A 20,344-nucleotide genomic window follows, 5' to 3' on the forward strand; every position below is an offset into this window, starting at 1 on the left:
GCTGTACCTTGCTCTACAAACAGTCCCCTTGGTTTCAAAATCTGGCACCAACTGCTATCAGAACCCCTGATCTTTGGTGTTAGGACACGGCTATGCACCTCCTTGCTCAGACAGAATAGCTATTGCTGGTCTGAGTCAGGCACGTTGTCCTGGGTCTGGCTGGGAAGGAGTTCATTTTCATCACAGCAGCCCCTGTGGTGCTGGTTTAGATTTCTGACCAAGGCAGTGTTGGTAACACACCAGTGTTTTAGCTGTTGCTGAACAGTGCTTACACAGCACCCAGGCTTTCTCTGTTTCTCGCTCTGCCTCCCCAGGGAATAGGCTGGGGGTGCGCAAGAGGCTGAGAGGGGACACAGCCAGGACAGCCGTGTCCGAATTGACCGAAGAGATAATCCATACTGTATAACGTCATGCTCAGCAATAAAACTAGGGGGTGAGTTTTTCCAAAGGAGCCATTGCTCGGAGACTGGTTGGGCACCAGTCTGCTTGTGGGAGGTGGTGAGTGATTGCTTTTGCATCACTGTGGCGGTGAAGGGTTGATTTTGTGGGGTTTTTCTTCTTTTTCCTTCACCTATTAACTGTCTTTATCTCAACCCAAGAGATTGTCTCGGTTTTGGCCTTCCAGTTCTCTACCCCATCCTGCTGCAGGGGCAGTGAGCGAACGACTTAGCGGGGCTGAGCTGCCGGCCGGGGCCAACCCACCACGCACATTCTCTTTGGAAGATCTACGCATAAATACATGACTGTTTTCAGAACTGTTTTCAGGTGTGCTTAATATTGAATCAACAGATCACATAAAAATGAAATTGCTCCTCTGTTTCAGCTATGTTTTTGAGTATGAGAAAGCAAAAAAAATTGTAAGCAGAACACCTACCCTGGCTCGGGCATCAACCAGGGCCCCGTTTCTCAGGAGGCAGCGAACGACTTCCACCTGCCCAGCACGTGCCGCCATGTGCAGCGCAGTTTCTCCACGCTGCAGAAAAGCAAAAGCGTTTCAGTGTCTAAACCTCGGTGAGGAAACAGAGCTCCGACGGTGCAAATTCCACCCACGTCAACTCGTGCAGAGACCCGTGTTTCCGCCAGCTGAGAATCTGGCTTCAGACCCGGTAACGGGCAGTTCCGAAGGGTGCGCGCATACACGTCGCTGGACCCGGGTACGCTTTGGTTTGCAAACTGATCCCAGACAAACGTAATATCACTATAGAGGGTCAGAATGAAAATCCTGGCTTACAGAAAATTCTGCCATATAGACTCCCCTGGTCACATATGTTCCTCAGCTTTCTACATAACAGTGCATCAGCTTGCGTGCCGCACAGGAGATAAGAGTATATTGAGCCTGTCTCTCTCAAGGGACTGCGAGGCACATGAGCCTCAAGATGGAAGGGGATATTTTTCCAGATGGTCTCTTCCTGCACACTGTGTGGAGCTGGCAGCATCAAAAGGCCTTGCAATGGCTGTGCACAACTGAGCCAGCATATGAAATGTGTAAAATCTGTGCTCAGCAGCGTGGCTCTGTCTGCAGGCTATGGAATGAATCTTGTTTCAAGCTTTTTGTAGCCTACAGAATTTGAAGGAGAATATGAAATTTTGGAAAGCTGACTGGAGTGATGTGGAATTTCAGGATCAGGATAATGAAGTACGGATGATACATTCAAAGCATTTATTTTTTGCATAGGTTTGCAAAGGAACACTGAAAGTGAGTATTCCTTGACAATGGCATTTCTAGCTTAATTTTGCACTGTCCAACATTCTTTGAGTGCACTGTCCTAAAGCGGAGGAAAACAGTCCCTGTGCAGCTCATCGGTATCTGGTACATTAGGTACTGGGACAGCTCCGCAAACAGGAGCTCTGTATTTATCTGTCATGACAACACAGCAGGACTGATCCCTTCTTTGTGTTAATTGTTCCTTCTCCTTACTCTAGAGCTGGAGTATATTCTGTTGTAAGGCTTTTACCCCCACGACTGTCAAGTTAAACTGCAGTTGCCAAAACGAACACTGTAGTCAAGATCTTTTGCATCAGAATCAGGAATCATGCCTCTTGTCCTTCGTCTAGATATAGGGAAAGAAGCAGCCTGAGCTTGCCTACTATTATGAACTTCTAATTAAAGCAAACCCTCTTCACCAGGAGTTGATTTATCTTGTCATTTTAAAATTAACATTGTATTACCAGCTGTGATTAGTAAGTAGGCAACAAACAAAATCCCACAGCCCTAGCTACAAATCTTAATAGAGAATTTCATCGATATAAACTGTATTACCTGAAGAATGATGTGTTTAAAATGTGAATAAGGTTTACATTTCACACACTCTAAAGATCAAATTTCTATAAAGACCCTTTTGTACTTGAATTAGCAAAGCAATTTAGGTTTTGGAAACAGTTAGTAGTTCAACAGGGAACTTCATCTTACCGAGTAAAAGCCAAGACACCTGTGTAGCATAAATTGTAAAGTGTTAAACTTTGCACACAGATGTCCAGTAACACAATACTTTTAATTGCTTCCACAAGAATAAAGTTTTTATATAAAGATCGCTTCTACAAAAAAGTATTAAAGCAGTAAGAGACTGTCAAGAAAAGTCTGTTCTAACGATTCAAGCAAACAACTCGGTGTGCTCAACATCTTCACTAGGTTCCATGTAAAATTTTTCTAACTGAGAAAAACTGATGAGTCCAGTGTACCCGGATTACTAAACTTTTGTTGTTGTTTTGTTGTTGGGAACACTTATCTATAACATTATTTACTGGTAAAAAGCTGCTTTCAAAGTGCAGGTGGTCATAAGTTGAATATTTGTTTATACTGACAAATTCAAACAGTAAGATATCTATGAAATACAGCTCAGAAAACTATCATGTCCTTTTTATTGCTGTTGTTCTTGGTAACTAGGCTATTGGTATACAAACACTGATTTCTATGGTAAGTCAGGTTCTGCATTTTGTGTTACCTCCCAAAGGTCACATTTTCTACATTTAAGCATGTTCTTTCGAAAGGCACCAGTTCCTGGAATTTCCTGTATAAGAGGAACATCTTGAGTTTAACATTTCTATTTTTTGTTTAATTGTTAGGCTTTAAGCATTTTATACCCTTTCACTGATACAAATGACACAATTTCATGGCAGCCGGTGAAGCTATGCAAGCAGAAATTAGAGCCATTTGGACTTAAATTTCATCCTTCAGAACGGAAACACAGTCTTCCCTGTGACTTGGCTTATAATCAGTTTTGGATGTATTTGGTGAGTTTTGTCCGTTTCTAAGGGAAACTTTACCTACTCAAGCATTGTTGAAGAATACGTGAAACCACAGATGGCTTATAATGCATATACAATCACCATTTTCCCCTCCTCACTAAAGGTGCTGGAATAATTTGTCCTAAAATGCAACGAAATCGTAAAGTATCATTAAAATGTGACCTTTGGTTGAGCTACATGGTAGGCCAGACCCTTTTCGGCGGAGGTATTGCACAGATGATTCTAGTCAAAGCCATACTCACAATGTTAGTGACATCGGGAGAGGCTCCGTTCTGCAGCAGAAGGAGGACTATGTTCAAGTGGCCCATAAATGCAGCCACGTGTATTGGTGTGAGGCCCGACTGCGAAACAAAGCAAGAGCAGTTTTACTCCTCTGCACGGGTGTAGGGAAGGGGCTTCTTCGTTTAAACAAAACGTAAGTGACAGTGAGGCATGATAGGAGAGAGGAAAAAGGAAGCAAAAAGAGGGAGAGAGAAGGAATGTTTCTTCAGGACATGAAACATTTTTCTACCTCTGTTATAGCCTGGATTGAAGCCCCATATTTCACCAGGAGTTCCATGACTTTGATGCGATTTTTCTTGCAGGCAATGTGCAGTGGAGTAAAACCATTCTGTGCAAAAGACAGTCATGTTAGTTAAAAACATGCAGCTACACTTTCCACACAGCTCCATGCCGGCACACTGGGAGCAGAAGTGTTAGAGTACCAGAAGCAATTGTTCTTTAAGCACAACAGGTTATGAATTACAGACATCTCCCAGTAGTCTGAGGCGGAACAAAGCAGGGCCGCTGCTTTCTTCTCAGGCAATGGAGAGAAACTGAACTTCCACCTCCAAAAACCAAATACAGACATGCCCGTCCTGACTTTCAAGTGTATGTGTGCGCGCATGTACGTATGTGGTTCCGAGGGTTGCACGCACGTACATGTAAGGATGACTTAAAGTGGTTCCCAAGATCACCTAACACAAGGAAAAGATAAGAAATGATAGTGATCACTTTGAAATCAGGTAGTGTCTTTTGAAATGTATAAAGCATATTTTACACCTCTCTAGGAAAACAAGAGTACTTCTTCCAGATGCCACCTTATTTTATTTGTCTTTTTAGAATATCTTGTAATCTAAGCATCTATGTGTATTTATTTTTTTATTTATGCATCAATCTACAGTATACTGTATTCATGTTTGTGTGTGTGTGTGTGTGTGTGCACTCTGTGAAGCATCTTAAATAAATAATCACTACTTCAGCTGTGGTTTCACGATACAAAGTGTTCACTCTTGAAGTATTTGTGGCCCCCCCTTCCTTTATTCCTGCCCTGCCCAGTCATAAAGCATTGTAAGCAAGGTATCAGCCCTCGTCTGGATTAAAATTAAATGAGGCAGGGACAGGAATGAAAGGGGGGTGGGGAAGGGAACATCTTAAATCAAGATTGCGACCTAGCATTTTGTATTGTGAGACAATAGGTTCAGCGTTGTGCTTACCATTAGCACATACTCCTGTCTTTGGAAATGCTCATTCAGTAAGATTGGGGCCCACATCAAAGCATGTCTTCATACTCTATACTGTAATACATGCTTCGACTTCAAGCTTTTTTGTGTACTGTTATAGTTAATGCAGGTTAAGTGTGTGCCTAAAGCTAAGCAAACACGTTATTCACCATATGTGAACATTTTAGTCAAAAGTACCAGTAACATTTTTAGATAATGTTGAAAAAATGCTGTATTTTCCAATGAAAAGGATCAGTATTGCTAAACAATCAACTAGCAGTGAACAGAACTTATCAGTGAAATCTTAGCTCATAGAAAGAGGCATGTGACAGATTATTTTACAGTCAGCTTCTGTTAAGGGAAATGTTAATAACTAGTTGATTTGAAGGTGCTTTAAAGCACACACAAAATGAAAAAGCTAAGAACTCATATAGTGCTTGTATGCCCAAATCATTTTGCAAACATTAACAATTACTTTTTTTAAATCTAGCTGAAAATGAATCATTTATAAAATGTATTCCATCACAGGACTCTGCTGAATATTATTACTACTGTTAGCCTTCTCCAATTTCTAAAGAAGGAATCAAAACCATTAGATATTTTACCTCTCACACAACGTCTCTCAATATATTTCATAGGGAGTTTTACTGTTTCAGAAGTTTCCATATTTTCACTTAATTTTACTGCCTGAGTTGATTTAAGTTTGCCCCTTCTATTTAAGTGAGGAACAGTTTGATGGGGGAGAGGAGAAGGCAGAAAAAACGTATCACTAACCGAAATTATGAGCATCATTTAATATATCAAATACTATAAACAAGCCAGAGGCCACAAGTCCCTGATGGGAGAGGAAACAAGAGAGAGGAAAAAACCCAGTCTGGAGGGAAGAGAGCAGCGAGGCAGCGGCCCGAGGGTGTTCTCCTTTCATTTCAGATGTTTCTCTGGGAGGGAGAGAGGGGGAGGAACAGAAGGTATATTTCTGGCCATGGAAGGAAAGAAAGAAGATGTGGGGGCTAGTATATAATGTGTTTGTGTGGGTAGCTGAGGAAAATACAGCTAAAGATAATCAGAAGACTGGCAAGAAAAACAAGAAAGGAGGAAAACAGCATTGAAAAAAGATCAACCAAGTGAACATGATACCGAGAAAGACAAAACAAGAAAAGCATAAGAAGAGGAAGCAAGAGGGGTTATGGGATTTGCGGGTATAGAGAGGCCAAGAAAAATGAGAGGGCAGAAGAAAATTGCGTCAATAAAAAGTCAGTCCCAAGGAAGTAAGGGGTAGGGAGAGCCTTCACAGAAAAACACAGGGTCGTACTGAAGGCCAGAAGCTGGGGAAGACATCAGAGTGGCCTGCGGTGGAAGTTCTGTGGAGGCACGGAATACAGCAGGCAATGGCCGACTTCTTGCCATGCAGAAGTAGCTCAAGCGTTCACCGTCTCTTTCTTTCCCCCACTGAGTGCAATATATTTGTAAGCTAACACTTCATGGGAACACTTCCTATTAGAGAAAATCGGAATCTTGTCTGGGTGTGGACAGATTAAAGACTCTTGAAAGCTTTATATGTTCCTGAAGCCAAATGTGATGGTTTTCTCTCAGTTAGGGGATAGTGGTCTGATCAGTGAGTGAAAGGAATCATACCTGGTTTCCTGTACGCATCAGAAGAACTGTTTTTTGAAAAGGAAGAAAAGTGGCACCTAATAGAGGGGAATGTCATAATTCGATAAATGCAGAAATATTAGCTTTTTAATATATTTTCTCCATGCCAATTAACTTACTGATTCGGTTGAAAGCTTAGAAATCTCTTCTGTATCATATCACATAGTATGGCAAACTGAACTGTGAATTCAGTACGGTACCAACGCGTATGTTAGCATCAGCTAGAAACGGCTCTGATTTTAGGAACTCTGTAGAGCTTCCAGACCTGATACTACAGCCACTTGCCACGGGACGTGGTCCATGGCTAGGCCTAACAATACGAGAGACAACACCGGTAACCAGCAGGCGTGACAACCCCTGTTGTTACAACTATTGAAGGTTGTTGGAGTTTGGCGACAGAGTTTTCACTTAGCTTTACTGGTAAGAGCTACTCATCTGCCCTGGCTAGCTTTGTTACGCGACACAGGTGGGACAGGTTTACCAGGGCACGAGCATTGGGATTCGCTCTCTTGTCCAGAAGGAGTTTGGTGACACGATAGTGGCCGCAGTGTGCGGCCACGTGGAGGGCGGTCAGGTAATCCAGCGTGACATCATCCACGGGAGCTTTGTGCTGCAGAAGGTGTTTGACGCATTCCACGTGGTCCCCCTGGGCCGCCATGTGAAGTGGAGAGAGTCCATTCTGTGGCAAAAGGAAACAGAGCGGTAACTTCTAGTCACTCTCACTGAGATCGTGGCACATATTAGAAGGGTGCCATCAGGAGTTTGCAGAGTACACCCATGGCTGAAACAGAGCCGCATCCGAGCTACGGACTGGAAGAAAAACTGAAAAAAGCTATAGCCACCCCTCCCCTTCCTGCAAATACAGGCAAATTTAGAGGAACATCATACAATTAACTAAAATCAGAATTTAATCAAAGCAAAAGAATCTAAGGGTCTTGCCTCATGATTTAATAAAACATTTCTTGACCTTAAAAGACAGTTCTGGGGATACTCATCGTAACACTAAGACATAGGTTGTACGTTAATTAGAGGAAAGACACCTACTTACCCATCATCGTATTTATTAAGGAACCTATTTTTTTTTTCTCTAAGTGTTCAATGAAAAAACAAATTATATTGGCAAACCTGACCCCTGAGCTTCTGGGAAATGATACTTTCAACCACCACCATGGTTGGACCTTTTGTTCAAACCATAACACTTGAAGAGCAGTGGAAGCAGGAGTTTCATAGCCCTGTCTGGCTTTAATAGATCTTTTGTAAATATTGAAGTCCACGGAAGGTAGATAATTAAGAGGAAAGAGAATTTTTGCTATTGTTGCTATTTCTGTTTTCAGAAAAAAATAGTTTTAATATTTACATATTTGTCTGTCTCCAGCTTGGAACCACCAGATTCAGTTGGAAGTTAGAAGGGGAAGTTGCTTTTAAATCTAATTTCATTTTACATGCAATAAGGTACTTAAAAAGCACTGCGTGTTTAAAAATAGACTATAACATATAGACCTAAACAGGTAACTGACTTGGTGTGGTCAACCTGACTGTTTATTTGTCACCTGGAAGGAGGGAGTTCTTCACTGGACAGTTCTGCTCTGCTCAATCCTCAACACAGTGGGGACGTCCAGATGCCACCACAGCAATGCTGATATTTTGTTCTGACTGGCAACATCTGCCTTTGAATGGCAACATCTGGGAATCCTGCCTGAAGCGTGCACAATAGATGTCAGGTCTGTTCTTCTGAGCCTCTACCTCTTAGCGAAGTGAGGGTGTTGACACACGAGGTTCACCTAACCACCTTATCCCACCAAAGGAATCAGGGGACCTCAAGCATATCATTGCAATACTCTATTCCACCGTTTTCCAACTAATGACACAAGCTACCTTTGTCAGGCACTCTGAAATTTACTGATGTGAAGTGCTGCTCAGTGGGGTTTGCTGCGATACCACAAGCATCCTTCTCTCATTTGACCAAAGGGACAGCATTTGTAGGAAATGCATTCATCTCAGATGTGCTTTTCAGCTTTTCAGAACTCAGTAAGAACACACCGAAATCATCTTCCAAGTCTGAAATAGTCCAGGAAAACAATTAGGAGAAGCTGCAAGTCACAGGTCCTAGTTACCTTATATGAAGGATCGGAAAAAATATACCAGGAATCATCTCTCAGGAGTGACTGACCCAGCTTTCCCATCTCTGCGTCCTACGGTCTTGGGAAGCAACAGAAGTGAAGTGCTTACAATAGCACTGTATATCATGTGTTCAGTCTGATATTATAGAGGGGGGCAAAGAAGTGTACACTGTTTCATATAGTCAGAAAGGATAGTCCCTAATTATGTAAGAAAACCTTATTTTGGATGATTCTACCCATTAATACGTTTCCTTTGGGAGAACAGAAAATGTTCCTGTCTTCTTCCTTGTCCTTTCAGTGACATTGAAAATTCTGTGGAAAGTTACCTAGAGCTGTTAACGTATTCTAATAAGACACACACCTTGGTCCGTGCAAGCAGTGGGGCACCTCGTTCCAGGAGCAGCTCCACAACTTGGTCATGTCCACTTCTTGCAGCGCAGTGGAGTGGGGTGAGACCATCCTTAAAGTAAAAAGAGGGAAAACAAATGAGCACATCCCCAACTGTCCGTCCTGGCACTCTGAGGAACACCCTTCCAGGAACGCAGCCCCACAGGCCTGTGAAAAAGCTCCTTTTTTTTGACTCCTAACTGAAGCTATCTCCACAACATAAAGTTTCATCCCCTTTCTTCCTCACACCAGTAAAGGACACTCTAAGGTTACCGTTTCAGAGAGGAAGCCCATTGCGTGTTGAAATCTCTTATCAAAGAGGATAATGTGAGCATCCTTCTCTGCATGGTTTTGAGATTGTCTTGCCTCTCCCTGGATAATGTGTGGTGGGCCAAGGATGCTCCATTAATCAACCCCTGCCCTTTGGATTGCTTTTGATGCAGGGTTGAAACAAGAAACATTCATACTAGAAAATTTACTCTAGAATTTATTTGGGTTTTTTTTTTTTTAAACAGGCAGCAGGAGAAAGAAGATTTTAAAACAGAGAAAAAGAGAAAGAGAGAAACAAACAGAACAAAACCTTTCATTTCTGAGATTGAGCGGTGAACAAAGAGCTAACAATTCTTTGCTAAAATTGCTGTGAGACCACCAACTCCGCAATATTTTTTCCATTGCAGAACACTACCCTATACCAAAAGACTTGCTCAGGCTACTCAGTAATGTTCACAGCAGTGGTAGCAAAAGATGTGTCAATGAAACATTTAGATAGGAGAATGCATTCGAAGAAATTCTGCTACAGTTTGGACTTTATGCAGAAAAATACAGGAAATATGAGGCAAGAAAAATGGTTGCAAAAAAATATTAGTGCTGAATGACAGAAAAAAGAAAATGCGTAAGATATAGAAACCCCAGTTTTCATCTCATCAGACCTCGATATTGTTCAAGCACGCACTCAGAGAAGTCATCAATACTCATTCAACAGAGATAGGTTTATAAAGGTGAAATGGTAATAGTTTTTAATCCCAAGAAAAGACTTCTCCCTTGAGACAACTGCTCATTGTAGATGAGGTAGATGCTATTATTCTAGGGTGCTTTCTGAAGAATCCAGTAACAGCATGATTAAAAGATGAATACACTGGTCTGAGAGAGATTTATTACTTAGAGGTTAAGAAGGTAGCAAAAAATGCAAAAACATGGCCTTAAGTATGAGTTAGTGACCCTGCTTCCTACTCAGATAGACTGTGTGCCTTGCTGGAGTTTGGAGGAAGTCTACATCGCTATATTTTTACTTCTACTATTTTAAAATTTTACTTCTACTATTTTAAAATTTACTTCTTCTATTTTAAAATTAAAAGTAGCTGTAGATTGCACAGCGCCCTTGCAATTGCAACATCATTTTAGCTACGCAGACATAGCCCTGTAATGCTCTACAAAAGGTAGTTCCAAGAAGCCGATCTTCCCTCATCCTCAGTTCGGAGAGCACAGAGCACCTTGCTGAGTTAGCAGCGCAACAAAGCTCCGCTGCAGTGAGGAACTGAAGCCTGCAGGGAGGAATTCGTCTCCCTTACTTATCTGCTGTTTCCAGAGGTTTCTCAGAAACATGGGAAGGGGTTAGGTGTGCCTTGACGCTCCCTATCTCAGAGGCAGAGGCATCACTAAATCCCACGGAAGCTTTGCAATGAAATTCAACCGACGCGAGATCAAACCCGCAAACAGAATTCGAGCCTGTTCAGCACCTGGCAGATTGGGTCAATGTAAAGGAATCGGGCGTAACTAGCTTATCTGGGTTTTTTTTCTGCACTGAAACTTCAGAGTCCCCTAAATCAAGTCTTTACATGCAAAACTGAGGTACGTTTTCATCTCGCTGCCAGAGAGATTCATACACATAATTCCCATTAGCATTACTAAGGTGAGAATATATCCCAAATGTATTTCTAAGAAAGGTATTTATTTGGCATTTCTTTCCAGTTTCTGGCCTTTTGTGCTCTACATTTTTAATCAACGCGGGAGGTTTGCTTTCCCTATCTGCATAGTGACTTTGATGTTATTCTATTTAATAGAACAGCAAAAGAAAGGTAGAATTGTGTGAACCCTTGTAAAAAACAGGACAAACCCCCAGAGGGAGGAAAAAAAAGAAAAATACAAGCTAAGAAACACATCAACTCCACAAGAAAGTCTAGCTAAAACAAAATAAAGAGGTAAATCATTAAAAAGCATGATTTCTCCTCTCTTATTTATAATTCCCTCTAAAAGCAGAAATAAAAATGTGCTACCTATCCTATTCTATCCTGCCATAGCTTTTATAAATGCATCATCGTTTACTGTCTGTGCACTTTCCAGTAGGTGCATGAAGCAATATGCTTTGCAGCCTTCCTATATAACCCTCTTTCTTCTCTTCCCTCTTTCTGCCCTGGGGAAAACAGCAAGTCTATTTTAAAATCATTGTGTATTTAATACTTTAGATTCCATTTTTGCTTATATGTTTTCTTCAAAGATGAGGGAAATTGCAAAGAGAGAGCTGTTGTAGTAGAAGAATTAGTACATAATACGATGAGGACAAACTGACATTAGCCAACATCAAGAGACACACTGGTGTACCAAATTAGTCCTCTTTTGCACCATTATCTATTTGCAATGAACCTCAGTGCTTTGAAATCTATTGCAGGAGTTTGCCTACGTACTTTTTTAATCATTCCATTGCTAATTGGTACACCGTGTATATCGAAGGACACTTGCTGACCAAAACATCAAACACAACATTTGACAGGACATACAACACTGGCTCGAAGAGACACAGGCTTTGAAGCACAGATAATGGATATCCCATAAACACAAAGGCCGCCATGCCGGGAGACAAGGAATTCAGCAATTTTATATTTTAAGAAGTCCAATATTTATCTCCTCATCCTAAATAGTACATAATGGAGAGTTAAATGTTTTCATCTTCCAGGTGACATCCTGCACCTGCTGTTCTGTTGTTCCCGTACGTGGTACTCTCCCAGCTCAGGCTTGGGTCACTGGTAGAAATGCCACTACAACCCTCTCTGTATGTATGGAAGCCATGCAATTCCATCCCTCTTAATTTCCTCTTAAATGGCTCTCAAAATAGAAGGTAAACTTTTGCCTTTTTTTCCTTGAAAATCAATCGCTGGTCATTTTTTAACCTGCAAAATTAATTCTGAATTCTGTGCATGACTCCTAACTGCAGGGGTCAGGAAGATAAATTATTGGGTCATGTCACAGTGATTAAAATGCTTTACTTGAGCTTTCCGGGGAGACTGAGATAAAAAAGAAGCTGTGCTTACGAGAGATTCTTAATGGGAAATGATATGGGCAGCATCTTAACGGGACAGTTGCGCACATTCAGCGATCATTCGAACGAAGACTGATGACAGCACAGGAACATCAAAGGCCAAAGTATCAAAGAATTCTGCTAAACTGCAGCTGCATATTCTCATTTTCATAAAGGTGAAATACAGTTTTAGTATTCTGATTGTTAGATGTGCAAAATTGTCTAAATTTTTTCAACAAATAAAAGCCCTTTCATTTGTTCATTTTTCATTACTACTAAACCTCATCTCTTTAAAAATGAACAAGGCAAGTCTCCCTCTTGCTCTAAGCTCTCAGAGTCTTGGCATAATTAAACACGCTCTGAAGTATTCCTCCAGCTCTGCCATTCAAAGTACTAATTTTAAAAATACAGCAAAAAATATACCATGCATTTGCTTGAGTAATAAGATATTAACTTAAATAATTCTAAATAACAGTCACTATCTACATAGCTTGCTTAGATAATCTGTACAACATTCCTTCCCGCTCCCTTGTAAACATTATATGAATCCACTACATTTTTTGTATAGCAAGTATCTGCATTGTGATTAGATAGTTATAATCTGACATGGCTTTAGAAACGGCAAAAACTGCCAATGAATTATCAGTGCTCTGTGCGTGCGTGAAGACTAGGAGAAAATGTCACAGCAGCATTACTGCAGGAAAACAACTCTGTAAACATAGCATAGTGCCCAGACAGGGGTAGGATCCGGCTCCAATGGCTTTATGGTAGGAAACCCACTACCGTGTGGAAATAGCAGACGGCCGTGCCGGTTTTGACAGGATGCATATATACAAAAGGAGACGTTATTACAAATAAATCTCAATCTATTTGTTCCCAGAATTTGTTCCCAGAACGAGTGTAAGGGGTGTCTGAAGCACACTCACCACAAAAAACCCAACCCAACCCAAAAAACTCCGAGTTCCACCCCCCACAGCCTCTTCCTTTTTCTTTTCCCATTGGTATCACACATCTCTGTGACCGACCTTCCGCTTCTTTCAGCTCCAGCTGAGCCTCCTTTCTTTTCCGTGGCCCTTCTCCAACCCAAATGGCACACCAGACTGCCTCCCCACCATTAGCACGTCTACTCCCCTCTCCAGCTCCAGCTGCCCGCTCCAGGCACACAACATGTTTACTTTCCCACACAATGAGCTTTCCATTCCAAGCCTAGATGCTCTGTTTCATTCCAGGGATTTTTTTCAACTGTAAATATTCTGGACAAGAGCCTGCAAGAGGAGTCTAAAGAAAAGTCCCAGACCAAGAAAAATTTAATTTCAATGTTGGCAAGATTCAATAGAAAGAAAACAAAATGTGTGACGACTTCAGCATCTGAGACAGGTGGACATGGTCCTCCCCTGCTTCTAAGGCGTTTGCATAGTCCCACAAAAATGGAAAGGTGACAAAGGCCTTTAAATAACACTGTATTTTAAAAGTAAAAAAGCATACAAAAACTGAAAAAACCTCACATTCTTGTGCTTTTTTTTTCTATACAATATAGAGAGAAGATAAAAACAGAGATATTGCAAAAATTGCATTCATAAAGAATACTCCTAAAACCCTTTAATAGCCAGTAACATTTCAATACCCTGCATATCCTTACTGTATTATTCCATTATATCAGAATTTTTTTTTTTTAATAGAAATATACATATTTTGGCCATGCTGAAATTGCTCTGCTTTTAAACACTTAAAATAATTCTCCCTGTAATAACCCTTACTATGTTTCAGGAAGGCTGGAAATGCTTTCCTCCTCTCAAAGTGAGAAGTGATAATTGCCACATTACTCTTGACCACAGTTTGCTTCTGAAACCCATCTCCACTGGTCTACCATCGTAAGTTGTACGGGTCAGAAGTTTAGCTAAATTTTAAAATTTTAGACAAACATATGTCACTGAAGTTCTTATTCAGGTAAACTTGTAGAGAGTATAGGTTTGACTAAGATTTTAAATATGAAATGGTTTTTAGCAGAAAAAATTTTACCTGTTAATTACTTAGCAAACAAAACTCCAGATAAGACTTGTGTGTAAATAGAAGTAGCACAAACATAGATATACCCATCAGTACTAGTAAAAGTATTCTATTAATATCATTGGGAATGGAGTTTACATTTTTCCTTTAGATACAATGTAAAAAAGAAATGAAATTCCACATTTTAAAAACTCATTTAGTAATTAGTTGAGAAAAATGGTAAAACTTGCCAAAAGAATTTAAGTAAAATATTATTTTAAAATATGCAAGTGTAGCAAGCAGATTTACTAGCAATTCTACATCTTTATACTCTAGTGACAAATGCCATAAAATCTCAGCAAACACATTATGAAAGGTATAGAAAATAAAAATACGCAATTCCTGCAGTAAGCAGGGCTTTCCTCTGACATGCAACATTAACCATGGAACAGGAGGACACATGCATAATTTACTCCCTTGGAAGAAAGTACATTTTAATTTAGTTTTTTTAGACAATACAGGGGCTCCTAACGGATCATTCCAATGGAACATTTTCAAACCTAAAAAGATTTCACAGATTAACTCTGCAAAATTAAAGTACTGAGGCTCATCTAAAATCTGTTAAAGTAAGTTTTTGCATCTTAATTTATGCATCATCAGATGTCATGTAATAAAGCACGTTAAAAACAAACTGAATGAAAGCAATGAGTACTTTTTTAACCAAAGAGCTTATTTTGATGCGGTATGGAGACCAAGAACAGAAGCCCCAGCTATCCGGCAATGAAATATCCTAGTGCATTTAATTCCACTGTTTTTCAGTGAATCCGACCTACTGGGAGAATTCTGAGGTGCTCCTCAGAAGAAATGAAAAGGCGCGGACGGAAAGGCAAGCATGTTAGTACCGAGGCGGAGGAGGTGGAAGCCTGTCCTTTAAAGTCCAAAACACACGTATGCATGGCATGCAACACACAACCTACCTCCTCAACACCCTACACACCCACGGCCAGAGCAAAGCACACAAGGCATGCGGACCAAGCAAAGGGAAAAGAAAAAGACACCGAGACGCCATAAACAGCTGGCACGAAGACAAGATCACGCCACAGGGACACTGACAGCAAAACCAAAGCTCTGGAATCTTCCCCACTGCGAAGTACAAGCAGCCGACCGCCGCCTTTCAGCAGGGAGAAGGCAGAAGATGAAAGCAAGAGGAAGCTGCCGAGCCTGTGCAAACTGGGACGTGGGTGCTTTAGGATACCTTCACGGGTTTTCACCGATATCTTTGTGCTGACAGTTTTTGAGCTAACGTAGCAGCTGACAAAGGGCGGGAAGCCAAGACAATGAGAAGACTCTAAAATGAGCACCTTCCACCTACGTTGGGCAAAGACCTGCTCTTTCAGTTTCGTTCACAACTGCATGTCAATCTTTGCGGGTGAGCGGGGAAAGGAACGCACCTTGACCTCTTAAAATCCAAGACGTCCTTTACAATCATCGGTGCCAACTGGTCTAAAACGAGTATCTAAATACTGACCAGGAAATAGGTGAATTCAACACTCTCATTCCACAGGCCAAACGGACCATTTCTGTATGACTATTGTGCTTATGAGTATGGGGAATATCCTGACTGCAATGTAGTATTATCATTTCGTGCCTCTTTACCATGAGATTTTAGGCGCCTATTGTAGAAAATTTGACCAGGGATGATTTACTGCTCACCTTCACGAGAGGCAGCATTTTCCATCATCAGTAATTTAAAACAAAACAAACAAAAAGAGCAAGAGAGACATCATTTCATAAATAATCAGAAATCAAAATCATAATCACATATCGAGTTACACAATAATCACAATTGTTTTCCTAGCTTATGAAGGTTGATGTAATGGTTGATGTAATTAATACCAAAGTAACTGCAGAGGTTGAATCAACCACAAGGGTAGTTGACTGCAATATCCTCTACCTTCCTCTACCTTTCTACCTTATTAAACAAAACCTCTTATGTCCACCTCTAAACTCTGTGTACTAAAACACCCTCTATTACTTGGAGATATAGTTTTGCAGATCAGTGCTTAAAAACCAGCAGCTTTCAGGAACGAGTCCCGCGCAGTTCAGTTTGCATAAATGACCACGTTTTCCTAGGTGATTCCAAAATCCCATTTGAAATAATTAACCCTGCCCGTATAAATTGATGGGGTTTTCTTTTGTCCTGAACGACTGCAAAATCTCCCGTAAATAAAAAGGGACTGCCAGCCCACTGCAGCAGTTTTGACGAGGCATACTACGACTGGCACAGACATTTAGGAGTCAGGGGACGGAAAGGCTGAGCTGAGTCCAGACCCTCCAATTCCCACTGCCGTGCAGCACGCGTGTTCTTGTGTCACGTGAAATTGGACCAACTAAGAGCCTTACTTCCTCAAAAAGATGAGTTTCATCAGCTTCTTCTTCTAAGATGTAGGTAAATTATACAGCAGACTAAAGGAAATAGTATTTCTGCCTCCTATCACCAATACCTGCCATTCTTTAGTCTGATACCATAGAAAACAGTCTACATAAAACAATCTGAAAGCTAAAGGTAGGATTCTGAATTTAAAAAAAAAAAAAGGTACAAAAATATTTCTTTATAAATTATTTTGGGAGTCAGAATTTAAATTTGGTCCAAGATTCAAAAAGAGTACACTTGTGAGGAGGCAACGTTTAACTTTTTTGGACCTGTGTTCAGCTGAACTTTTTTTTTTTTTTTGGAGTCATTTATAACAGCCGCATCTGATGTCTCACTTTAAGAACAGAGAACAAGACACAATTACTGAAGCTGAATTCCTAGCTATGAATCTTGGTGTTCCCAGTCCATGGCTTAAAAAAAAAAAAACAACCCCAAAAACAAGCAAGCAAAAAATCCCAATCCATTCCCAAGAAGGGACAACATCATATTCAGGGAATAGAAAGACTCACCCTGGTTTTGGCATCGATCTGCCCTCCGCGATCCAACAAGAGCTTCACCATGTTTGTGTTTCCCCTTTTGGAAGCCACATGCAGTGGGGTGATTCCATTCTACACCATGAAAAGAACAAACAATGAGCATGATGGATTTGAAGGTGTATAATGGTGGTGAATTTGTGTTCGGATCACAAAAAATGAGACCATCACATTGTAGAGAATAAACAAAAACGTACTTGAGCATCGGAGCTAGGCACACACCATATAAGCTAGAGTTAGTAATTCCTTTCTAAGCAAGAATCTTTATTCGTTGGTTGGGGGTTTTTAATAAATGAAGAAGCGCATCTGCCAAAGCAGCAAACATCACAGTCCCAGAGTCAGACGAAGAAACAGAACATACATCAGAGTCCCAATGAGTCAATATTCACAACACACTGATGCATTTAAATCACTGCAACATACACAGAGTACACAAATGCGTGACTCCTGCACAAAGGAACCTTCTTAGTGTAATGCCAATAGCGTAAAGGAGTAGGTCCCGTTTAGGCTGAAAGTCCTTGCAAACGCTTCGGGTGAGGGAAGAGGTAATATTTGCAGCTATTCCAGACTGGCAACAGGAGAAAGTCAGTCTGAAAGGCAGAACCCTAAAGTAATTCAAAGTGTGTCTGGCAAAATTAAACAGAAAACTTGTGACCCGGTAGCTTGAGGTCCAGATTACCAGAGGTTTTCATGGTGCCAGATGCCGTGCTTCAAACTACGTCACGCGCAACAGCAAAGAGACTACATTATGTACCTCTGCAGTTGTTTACCATGAAAGAGTAGTCATGACTGTACTTCTATTATTGCATTTATAGAATGGCAATATACCTTACTTTACCTCTTCAAAATATGTTTATATGTGAAAATATCAAATTAAAGTAGTATAGGAAATACTGAACACCGAAAAAGCCAATAAATCCTACATATATTTCTGGAGCCTGTCTAACTGACAGAAAAGCTGAAGTGAGTTGACACATTATGAGAATATCAGCTTTCCGGAGCTAGCCAAAGGAGCCTGCTTCCTTCGGCTGGGAATACTGGTCGCTACTCAACTCCCAAGGACGCTGGTGCACTGCACGGAGGCAGCCTTTAAAAATTACTGCCAAAAAGACATCTTTGAACACCACAGATTTTCAGCATTACTTTTGCTCCCCGCTTACTCTTGACTAAGAACTACACACAAAGAAACACTCCCGCTTTTGTAGGCCATTACAACTAAGAAGAGAAAGAAATTCCTCCGTACCCTTGCTGTGAAATCGACTGCAGCTCCTCGGTTGAGCAGAAGCGTTGCCACATTGACATTTCCATAGTGCGCGGCTATGTGCAAAGGTGTAAAGCCACTCTACAAAGGGAGACAGCCCTTATTATAGAAATCGTTTTATACAAGATAATCGACTTAACGAGAACTTGATTTTAAAAGCTGCTGGCAAGCGAATGTACCGTGGCGATTTTATCCAGTTCACCTATAAGATAGCGCAGCCTTTCAGGCAGAGAGTGCAATTTTCACATGCCAGGTTATCGTTCTTTCATTCTCCAATTCAGTCTGCTGAATCAGTGGCCAATAAGAAGAGTAGCTTTCATGGTAGAAAATATTTATATATTTGCCATTCTTAGAGAAAATAAAGGAAGTTTCCTTATTACAATTTGGAAGCAACGTGGGTCTTTTGAGCTGCATCTGTTTACTGGTTTTGAATAAATGACCACAAAAGTTGTTGGACTCTTATTTTACTGCTCTTAGAATTAGAAATACTGATAACATACTTCCTTTTTTTTTTTTTTGAAAAAACAGTGGTTACTCAATCTGTAACCCGAGAATTTGGTGTACATAAGAAACTACTTAGTAGCATAGTATAAGAATCATAATTATTTATATTTATATACAATTTGGATCTCAAAGGATTGAAGAAACTTTGCCATCTATACATCAGAAAAAACACAATTTATTGCCTCTTGAACACTAGGAGATGAAACCTGCTTCAGCTAGGAGACACAGAATTGCTTGACAACAACATAAAAAAGATTAATTTTTCAGAAACTAGGACACAGAGCAAGCTTTTAGTCTCATAAGTAATTCAAGTCGAAAGGGCCTTGGTTTTGAGGTTTCCCTGAAGAGCTTTACACTGATTTGATCAGATCTTACTGTTAGCTATGGAAAGAGAGAAATACTTTTGGCTTCCAGAGTGTACTGTATTTTCAACTAGGTTTCACTTCTTTCAGCGTACAAATCATCATTTTAAACTGTTCATGGCATAAAGAAATGTAGGCAGATATTGCACTCCAAAATCAACTTTATTGCCAAAAGATAAAGCAACCAGTCCATTATTTTACCCTAATTCCATTTACTTCCTTGTCAGCCCACAGGTGATCCTGGTCAAAGTACAGTCAAACACTCATTAAATTCATAGTCTCCTTGCTGGGATAAATTACCAGGGCAGTGTCTTCTGAGGATATTAGGCACACAAATACGATACTGCGTTAAGCTATAGATTGAATGCATATTGCATTAACAACCACCTCCTCGCGGACACGTGTTTGCCTGGTGACAAACGCGAGGTATGAGAATAACGTAACTCGAAGGAGAGGGAACCCCCTTCACCTTTACCACGGTGAAGAACATGCCCACGGGCAGATGCCAGAGAGAAGCTGTCACCCTTCCAACTCCCGTGGCAACTTGCTCACGTGCGCACAGGCCACGCGTGAATCGCTCTCACGCGGGTGCGCGCGTTCAGAATTCATCCCCTCATCTAACAGAGAAACTCCGTTATTTAAAAGCAGGCATTCAAATAATGACCGCGTTCTTGGAAATAATTCTTTTTCCTAAACGTGACAATAATCTTTCGGGGAGAAATCACAGTTCTAGCCAATCAGACCCAGGATTTTTAGTGGAAGTGCTTGGAGAGTTGGTATTGCCAGAATCCGTATGAGAAATGTAATATTATCTGCTGCAGGTAAATTCTGATTATGCGCTATCCCTTAAGGACTTTTCAAAACTTCATGGAAAAGATCGTAATAAGAACAATGGTGAAAATAAGCAGATGCTCTGAACAAGTTTTTACCTTAGAGGATTTGATTATATTTATTATTGTAAAAGAAGGAAAATGAATTTTACCATTATTCTGGCTGAGCCAGACACCTTAATTTAGTTATGCCAGGTGACTGCATTTTCATAATTAATGAAACTGAGCTAGAAAAGCATCTTTATCCTCTTAGCT

The 20,344-nt window shown here is 40.7% G+C and overlaps 1 protein-coding gene across 4 annotated transcripts in view; it reads right to left on the bottom strand.

Annotated features, from left to right (window-relative positions):
* ANK2 (ankyrin 2) overlaps positions 1-20,344 on the bottom strand; it is a 347,335-nt gene that overhangs the window by 100,565 nt on the left and 226,426 nt on the right. For 3 of the 4 annotated variants that reach the window (XM_075150298.1, XM_075150300.1, XM_075150302.1), the window contains exons 8-14: positions 18,376-18,474; positions 17,109-17,207; positions 8,862-8,960; positions 6,862-7,059; positions 3,758-3,856; positions 3,489-3,587; positions 875-973 (exon numbers count right to left, since the gene is read on the bottom strand). In XM_075150298.1, coding sequence (XP_075006399.1) covers positions 875-973; positions 3,489-3,587; positions 3,758-3,856; positions 6,862-7,059; positions 8,862-8,960; positions 17,109-17,207; positions 18,376-18,474 — 792 coding nt within the window. The remainder of the gene's footprint in view (positions 1-874; positions 974-3,488; positions 3,588-3,757; positions 3,857-6,861; positions 7,060-8,861; positions 8,961-17,108; positions 17,208-18,375; positions 18,475-20,344) is intronic. The other variant, XM_075150301.1, reaches the window with a different exon arrangement.

The sequence above is a fragment of the Calonectris borealis genome, chromosome 4 (genome assembly GCF_964195595.1).
Source record: "Calonectris borealis chromosome 4, bCalBor7.hap1.2, whole genome shotgun sequence".
In the NCBI taxonomy this organism is placed as follows: Eukaryota; Metazoa; Chordata; class Aves; order Procellariiformes; family Procellariidae; genus Calonectris; species Calonectris borealis.